Source organism: Octodon degus, unplaced genomic scaffold (assembly GCF_000260255.1).
Source record: "Octodon degus isolate 3935 unplaced genomic scaffold, OctDeg1.0 scaffold00083, whole genome shotgun sequence".
Lineage (NCBI taxonomy): Eukaryota > Metazoa > Chordata > Mammalia > Rodentia > Octodontidae > Octodon > Octodon degus.
Window position 1 is genome coordinate 7,030,382 of NW_004524659.1, and position 9,173 is coordinate 7,039,554.

General features: G+C 45.3%; 1 protein-coding gene across 3 annotated transcripts in view; it reads right to left on the reverse strand.

Moving 5' to 3' along the window:
• Pdcd2l (programmed cell death 2 like) overlaps positions 1-8,654 on the reverse strand; it is a 25,494-nt gene extending 16,840 nt beyond the window's left edge. The window contains exons 1-5 of one of the 3 annotated variants that reach the window (XM_004636721.2): positions 8,525-8,654; positions 8,238-8,404; positions 8,033-8,093; positions 5,117-5,490; positions 4,127-4,237 (exon numbers count right to left, since the gene is read on the reverse strand). In XM_004636721.2, the coding sequence (XP_004636778.1) occupies positions 4,127-4,237; positions 5,117-5,490; positions 8,033-8,093; positions 8,238-8,404; positions 8,525-8,632 (821 nt within the window). In that variant the 5' untranslated portion in view covers positions 8,633-8,654. Of the gene's footprint in view, positions 1-4,126; positions 4,238-5,116; positions 5,491-8,032; positions 8,094-8,237; positions 8,426-8,524 lie in introns of all 3 variants that reach the window. The other 2 variants (XM_023721564.1, XM_023721565.1) reach the window with 2 other exon arrangements.
• Between the last annotated feature and the right edge of the window lie 519 nt (positions 8,655-9,173).

Genomic DNA, 9,173 nt, shown 5'->3' on the forward strand with positions numbered 1-9,173 from the left:
CTTGCATAAAGGTAGAAAAGTACTGGAAAGAATGCTCAATATCTGGGGCTGAGGAGATGGCTCAGTAGAATAAGCACTTGCTTGGCAGGCACAAGGACCTGAGTTCAATCCCCGGTTCTGCAAAAAAAAAAAAAAAAAAGAATGCTCAATATCACTTAAGTCTTAGGAGAAATGCAAATTAAAACCACAATGAGGCTGAAGACAGCTCAGTGGCATAAGTGCCTGCCTGGAAAGTGCAAGGTCCTGAGTTTGATTCTCCAGTACCACAAAAAAAAAAGAATAAGAAGAAAAAAACAATGAATTCTACTATATTACTTATATACACTGGCTGACATTAAAAACTGAACAGAAGTCAGGTGCATACCTGTAATCCCAGCACTCTGGAAATCTGAGGTAGGAGGACTGAAAAGTTTGAGCATAGCCTGGGGAACTTAGCAATTCTCTGTATCAAAATTTTAAAACTTAAAAGTGAGGTGAGGCAGAAGCTTGGCACCAAGGTTTTAGGCTCAATCCCCAGTACAACAAACAAGAGCAAATAAAACTACTGAATTAATGAGCACTGGCAAAGATGTTCAGGAACTATAATTTTTTTTTTTTTTGGTGGAACCGGGGATTGAACTCAGGCCTTTGAGCTTGCCAGGGAAGTGCTTATTCTACTGAGCCATCTCCCCGGCCCCAAGGAACTAGAATTTTTATACAACACTTGTAGGAACACAGTTTAGCAAACACTTTGGAAAACACTTTGGTTATCCCTTTAAAGTTAAATATAGGGCTGGTGAGATGGCTCAGTGGTCTAAAGCACCTACTTAGAACAAGCTTAGCAAATCACAGGGACCACGGTTCAATCCCCCAGCACCACATGCTGGCCAGCCCCGCCCCCTGGTGGTCTGAGCTAACCCCCCCACACACACACGCAAATAAAATAAATAAATTTAAAAAAAAAGTTATATATTACATCATACCACTGTTGTAATCTTCCCAGAATTTTTGTTTGTTTGTTTGTGGTACCAGGGATTGAACTCAGGACCTTGTGCTTGCCAGGCAGACACTTATGCTGCTGAGCTAGCTCTCAGGCCCCACTGTTGCAATCTTACTCATCCAGTAGAAATAAAAGCCTTTATTCTCAGTGTACTAAAATGATCTAGTACTCTCAGATACAGTGGAGTTAAAAGTACAGGACACAGAATATGTAATAGAACACTTCCTGGGCTAGGGAGATGGCTCAGTGGAATAAGCACTTCCCTGGCAAGCGCAAGGGCCTGAATTCAATCCCCGGTTCCACAAAAAAAAAAAAAAAAAAAAAAAAACCCACAAAGAACACTTCATTTTGTGTAAGAAAAAAATAGGGGGAAAGGGAGTAATGTATAATCATATTGCTTGCATGTATATAAAGAAACTCCAGAGAAAGACATCAGAAACTAACAATTGTGGTTATCTAAGCAGACCAGGAATGGTCAGAAAGAAATTACTTTATTATTCATATATTTATGTTTATGTATACATTTTTACTTTTTTTTTTTTTTTGAGATAGTACCTTACTGCATTGCCTACACTGGTCTTTGAAATCATAAACTCAGGCAAGCAAGATAGCTCAGTGGAGGAGCCGGGGAGATGGCTCAGTAGAACAAACGCTTGCCTGGCAAGCACGAGGACCTGAGTTCAACCTGATATCACAAAAAAAGTAAAGAGAAAAACTTGGCAGAATTTTAAATGTGACCCCTTAACACTAATAAATGCTTATTGAGACTATATATATATAAAAGAAGTTTTTAAAACTTCTTTTTTTTGTGGTACTGGGGATTGGACTCAGGACCTTGCACTTGCTTATTATACTGAGCTCTCTCCGGCCCCTAAAACCTTAATTTTAATTTTATGATACAGGGTTTTGCTAGCAGTTTGGACTCAAAGTGATCCTCCTGTCTCAGCCTCCCCAGTGCTAGGATTACAGGCATGCACCACTACCCCCAGTTCCCTGGCCAGCACAGCATGCACTGGGGATTGAACTCAGGACCTTGTGCTTCATAGGCAGGTGCTTATGCCGCTGAGCCATCTCCTTAGTCCTGTAATCCCAGTTTTGCTGTTCTTTTTTTGTTTTGTTTTGTTTTGTTTTAGGTCTGGGTATTGAGCCCAGAGCCTTTGCTCTCAACTTCATCCCTAGACATTTATTTTGAAACAGGGTCTTGCTAATTTCCTAAATTGCCCCAGTTGGGTTCAACTTTATGTTCCTTTCGCCTCAGCTTCCCAGAGTGCTGGGATTACAAGTATAGACCACCAGGCCCGGTTTCTATTATGTCATTTATTTATTTATTTTTTTGTGGAACCGGGGATTAAACTCAGGCCCTTACGCTTGCCAGGGAAGCGCTTATTCCACTGAGCCATCTCCCTGGCGCTATTTATTTTTTTTTTCTAATTTTATGTATTTGGTACAGGGTCTCACTATGCAGCGCAGCTCAGACTTGTAACGATCCGCCTGTCTCAGCCTCCCCAGTGCTGGAATTACTGGGATGAGCCATCATACCTAGTCTAGTTGGCCACCTGGGGCACACCTAGTATAGGGCAGGCATGGCATGTGGTACCAGGGATGGAAGTTGGATCCTTGCACTTGCCTAGGCAGGCGCTTAGACCACTGAGACATCTCCGTGAACCCCTATTATGACTTTTAAAAATACACATAGGGCTGGAGAGATGGCTCAGTGGTCTAAAGCACCTACTTGGAACAAGCTTGGCAAAGCACAGGGACCACGGTTCAATCCCCCAGCTCCACATGCCAGCCAGCCCCGCCCCCTGGTGGGCTGAGCTGGCCACACACACGGCCACACACACACACACACACACACAAATAAAAAATTAAAAAAAAATACACATATACATGTATCTAAATACATTAAAAAAAAATAAGTGGAGGCAACATCCTAAAATCTAAGCAATAATGCTTTCTTCTATGAAGACAACAATATGCAATGTATTATTATAACTGTCTTACTAACCTGTTTTGAAATTGTCTCACTGCTGTTTCTCAATAAAATACAAAAAAAATAATGCTTTCTTTTTTTTTTTTTTTTGGTGGAGTGGGGGATTGAACTCAGGCCCTTGGGCTTGAAGGCAAGCACTTATTTAACTGAGCTATTTCCCCAGCCCAATAATGCTTTCTTGACTTGGGGCATATAGGGCTCTTGGTTTCATCATTATGCTTTTTTTCCTTTCTTTTTTTTTTTTTTGCAGAACCGGGGATTGGACTCAGGCCCTTCTGCTTGCCAGGGAAGCGCTTATTCCACTGAGCCATCTCCCCGGCTCCTCATTATGCTTTTTTCTGAGGCAAAGTCTCTTGGTAGTTAACGGGCTGCCTTGAACTCACTAAATGATTCAGGTTGGCTTCAAACTTATGGCCATCGTTCTGCCTCAACCTTCCAAGTGCTGGCAATACAAGTGTGCACCATCATACCTTGCTCCAAGATAATTATTATTAATTTATGTATTTGGTATAGGGTCTTGATATGCGTTTGGACTTGTAGTGATCCTTCTGTCTCAGCCTCCCCAGCACTGGGATTATAAGTGTGTCCGACCATGCCTGGTTTTAGTGGCCAGCACAGGGAACCCAGGGTTCTGCATGAGGTACCAGGGATCGAACCCAGGTCCTTGTGCTTGCCCGACAGGTTCTTAGACCACTGAGCTATCTCCCTTGCTCCAGAAATTATTTTTATAATAATAAATAAAATAATAATAATCATAATCATAATAATAAAGAATATCTTGGGCTACCCACTCAGGACTTCTTCTATTTTTATTTTTCTTGCATTACTGGGGATCAACCTCGGGACTGTGTACTTGCCAGGCAGGCACTTATGCTGCTATCTCTCCAGGTCTTTTCTCTCTTTTAGTCAAAAGCTTTCTCTCAATAAATCCTTCCTACTCCTTACCTCCATTGTTCCTACAATTCATTCTTCAATTTTAGAGAACAAGGATGCAGCATATCAGACAACTAGTAAACTGCAAGTTAAAATATTCCCTTTGTGTTATTTGGAGGTGCTCTCTTATTTGTCCCTGTATCACTATGAGTTTATTCTCCTTCAACTCACTATATTTGTTACTAAATTTCAGAAAAGAAAAAATACAGGTCCTCTTTTACCTTAAAATCTGCTCTTGACAAACAGCAATTCTCTTCATGAATTTGTAAAACATCTGATCTCCACTTTTAACCTTGGTCTTCTCATACTTTTCACCACCATCACTTGAAAAACTAAAAAGAAAAGCAAAACTCACCTGTGAGTGTGAACATCCAGATAACTACAGTATTTAGAAGAGAAAACAGGACCAGCGAAATAGCTCATTGGACTAAGTGCCTGGGCAAACATAGGGACTGAGGTTCAATCCCCGGCACCATAGGCTGCACTGGCCTCGGCGACTGGGCGTGGTGGTTCACGCCTGTAATGGGAGACTAAGGCTGGAAGATCACCACAGGAAGATCTCAAGTTGAGGCCAGACTGGGCTACATAGCGAGTTCAAGGTCAGCCTGAACTACACAGAGACCCTGTCTCAAAAAAAAAAAAAGAAAAAGAAAAAAGGAAAAAAAAAGAGCCACCTATAGCAAGACCCTGTCTAAACAAAAACAACAAAGTCGTTATGTCCACTGACCCTTTCCATCAGATTATTTTCAAACACTAACATGTATTCAGATAGTCCCCATTTTTTCTTTTATTTTTCTGCGGAACGGGGATTGAACTCAGGCCCTTGAGCTTGCCAGGGAAGCGCTTATTCCACTGAGCCATCTCCCTGGCCCCAAAAGTGGCATTTTTAACTTCCTGTTTATCTTGGTTCTTTTTCTTGAGGGCATTTACGCACACTGTCAGGTATTTTGAAGTTCCCTGAGGCTGGTTAACAAGGAGTGTGTCTCCTTTTCTTAGTCAATAGAAATGAAACAAAAAGATCTTAGCACAGAAATTCTACCAGAAAATTTCCCTAGGCAAAACCAAAGGGTTGGGGCTGGGGAGATGGCTCAGTAGAATAAGTGCTTGCCTGGCAAGCACAAGGGCTGGATTTCAATCCCAGTTCTGGGAAAAAAAAGAAAAAAAAAAAAAGGTTCCCACTCATCACTGAGGCTCAGCACACACTCTCTTACCTCTCAGCAAGCAACTGCTCCATATCAACTCCTTCTCTTTGTTGGTAGTCCTTCAGAAGGGTGTGGGCATGATCCAGACTAGCAAAGTCTCTGTAGTCCTCCTCATTTACTACACAGATGTAGTAGGGCAGGAACTGCACCACCACAGGAGAAGCAGTCACGCCTTTCCCTAGAGGTGGAGGAAGAGCAGCAGACAGGAAGGTGTCCTGCAGATGGAGGCCTTGGAGCTGGGCAGTACAGTCTACATCTTTGGCACTGTTAGAGTCATTTCCAAAACCCAAAGTAAGGTGTGGTGGAGGCACCTCCTCACTGTCACTTCCCCAGTCATCTGCACCTTCACACCAATTCTCTGTGGCAAGGTCATTTTCCTGGTTCTGGAAATGTAACAACAACAAAAAAAGGTTTATTAACTACTTAAATAGGCTGAGGGCCAGCCAAATAGTGGATTAAAGCGCCTGCAAGAAGGTACAGAGGCTGGTTCTTTTTCTTGAGGGCATTTACGCACACTGTCAGGTATTTTAGGGTACCATTGACCCTGGTGCCTGCTATGCCAGCCTGGCCGCCAGGAGGCGCTAAGAAGGCAACTGAAACTGGGTGTGGTGGTGAACCTGTAATCCCAGCTCTTAGGAGGCTATAAACAGGCAGATCACTATGAGTCTGACCTAGTAGTAAGAGCCTGAACACCCTGTAGACCCTTCCCTAAAATACCCAAATAAATAAATAGGCTGAAGGAGGCTATTCCGAGAATGACCTCCAGAATACCTCAGAAGCAACCCATCTACCAGGCTATATCTTGTGAGTCAGGGAGCTTCAGAGTAGTCTTATGAACTGGAAGCCCCTGCAGTCAGCAGGACTGTAGATTCTTTTTTTTTTTAATTAATTAATTAATTTATTTACATTTATTTATTGTGTGTGTGTGTGTGTGTGTGTGGCCAGCTCAGCACACCTGGGGGCGGGGCTGGCTGGCATGTGGTGCTGAGGGATCGAACCGCGGTCCCTGTGCTTTGCTAAGCTTGTTCCTTGCTAAGCTTGTTCCAAGTAAGTGCTTTAGACCACTGAGCCATCTCTCCAGCCCTTTTTAACTGTACTTTTTTTTTTTTGGTGGAACCAGGGATTGAACTCAGGCCGTTGTGCTTGCCAGGGAAGCGCTTATTCCCCTGAGCCATCTCCCTGGCCCCAGGACTGTAGATTCTTGAACCTTGCTCTACTGTCTACTGTTATATTTCTCAGAAGAAAAGAAATACTACAGGCATGCGAACCCTGAATCTTTGTTATTCCTTGTTTTGCTATCATTATGCTGAACACAGACACTCAGTATATAGATACAAAAACCTTGACAGCCCATGAGAGGCTGAATTTTGTTGTGCAGTTACCAACCTCCCTAACTTTTCTATTCAATAACCTTGGATTTCAGGGCTGGGGGCCTGCCTGGCAAGCACAAGGTCCTGAGTTTAATTCTCAGTTTAAAAAAACACCTGGATTTCAACTTACTAAATGTGTTTATTATAAAGGTATATATGAGCCAGGCATGGTGGCACACGCCTGTAATCCCCAAACTTGGGGGAGGCTAAGGCAGGAGGATGGGCAGGAGTTGAAGGACAGCCTGGGCTATGTGGTGAGTTCAAAGCTAGCCTTAGCTATATGTGTGTGGGGGGGTCTCTGTCTCAAAAACGAGGATTTTTTTTTTTTTCACTCCTCCATGCCTTCAGGGCAGGACTGGTTTAGCTTGAGGGGATCAAACCACAGCATCCTGAGCCTGACTGCTTTGTTTCAGCAGGCACTTAAACACCTAAGCTAAGGGACAGGCCCCCTCTGTTTCAAAAACTTAAATACATAAAAAGGTACGTATGTTCATATCACATTATTCTAGAATAAACACATATATCAATTTTACACACCCATACATGTACACACCCATGCATTGTCTTAGCAGAAAATAAAATCAGTAAACTATGTCTTACAACCTTGAGTGTAAATTATTACTATTATGATGTATTTTAGTACAGGGTCTACAGAGTCTCACTACACAGATCAGACTCATAGTGATCCTCCTGTTTTCAGCCTCCCAAGTGCTGCAACTGCAGGCACATGCACCACCAAGCTCAGTCTCAACTGCAGTCTCAGTGTACTCTGGGGGCAGGGCCAGCACTGGGAGGGAATGCTGGTCTCTTCGTCTGCCTAAGTAGGCACTTTAATCGGGTGAGCTATCTGGCTGGCCATTATTATTATTATTATTATTATTATCATTATTACTATTATTAATCATTTATTTATTTATTTAGTACAGCTTGTCCCAGCTCACTCTTAGTGATCCTCCTTTCTCAGCCTCCAAGTACCAGGGATCAAACCCAGGTTCTTGAGCTTGGCAAACAGGCGCTTAGACCACGGAGCTATCTCTTCAGTGTGAATTATAAAAACTCAGAAAACCTTCTAAGAGTCGAGTGTGGTGGCCCATGCCTCTAATCCCAGTGCTTGGAAGGCTGAGACAGGAAAATCGATCGCTGCAAGTTCGAGACCAGCCTGAGTTACAAAGTGAGCCCAAGGCCAGCCTGAACTGCATAGGAAGACCATCTCAAAAAGATAAAACAAACAACCCCCCACCAACTTTCATGGTTTCAGACAGGAAAGCCCACTGCCATTTTACTTCAAAAACCAAGGCTTACAGCGAGGCGTGGTGGCGCATGTCTGTGATCTCGGCATTCTGGAAACTGAGGTAAAAGGACAGTAGGCAGAGTTCGAGGCCAGTCTCCGCTACATATTGAATTCATAGTAAGTGAATCGGAACTACATATAGTGAAACTCTCTCAAAAAGCCAAACAAAATCCCGCGGCTTAAAAGTTTGTCTTAAACGACATGCTGGAAAACATCCTCTCCCACACTGCAGCAAAACACAACACGCCCATCAAACCGCCTTACCTGAGCGTCCGGTGCCGTCTTCTCTCGCACCTCCAGACACTGGGAGCGGAACACCCTCCAGCTTCAGGGTACAGACAACGTCGGTGAGCGTTCCACCCCGCGGAGGCCAGCCCCGCCCGCCTGCCCGGCCCCGCCCGCCTGCCCGGCCCCGCCCACTCGCAGCGCCACCAGGGACCCCACCCCCCACCCCCAGCTCTCCGCCTACCTGCGCGCCCCGCGGTCGCCGCACTTAGGGCCGGCGCAGGCGAACACGTGCAGCTGCCGGTGAAAGGGGGAGCCTTCTAGCGGGCAGTACACCTGCACGACCAGGGCGAGCGGCTGCCTGCAGCGTCCACACTCGGGGCTCGGCGCAGCTACACCAGGGAGGACGTCCTGAGCAGGGGGGACAACACGCTTCGGACCCCGACTCTCCACCAGGACCCCGCCCACTTCCTCACGGCGCGCCCTTCGCCAACACCCGCCGCCGACCCCGACCCTGGCGCCCGCCCTCACCGGAACGCCGCCCAACTTGCTAGCAGTCCAAGAGCTCGGCCCTGTGGGGTTGCCGTGCACTGCCACGTCTCGAAGCCCTAAGAGAACTGGCTTCCGAAAGGCCGCCATGACAAACGGGCGCGCACGTGAAACGCAGAACTACGGCAGCCGAGCAGTGGCGCCTGTCTGCGCACGCGCGCGCTACGTCACCGAGCTGGCCCCGCCCCCGATTGGGATCCGGGAGGGATGCTAAAGGCAAAGATTTACTGTAAAACGCTTGGACTTGGTTTCCCGAAGGTACGGACTGCTGATGTCGCGGTCTTGAGGTCCGAGATCCCTCAGGCATTATGTGCCTTCAAATGCCCTGCGAAAGAAAACAGCATGTCCTGTGAAAGCCTTGACAAAACCCAAATATATTAGGCGAGGTAATGGTATCTGCCAATAACAAAAGAAAAACAAGACATTGGAGAGATAAACCTGGTGTGGTGGCGCACGCCTGTAATTCCAGTACTCAGGAGGCTGAGGTAAGAGAGTTCAAGCTCCGCCTGGGTTACCTAGTGAGTTCAAGGTCGACCTGAGCTACATAGCAGAGACCCTGTCCCAAAACAAAACGAAGTTGAGAGATATACACCGAAATGCATACAGACAAAAATAAAATGAAATAAATACA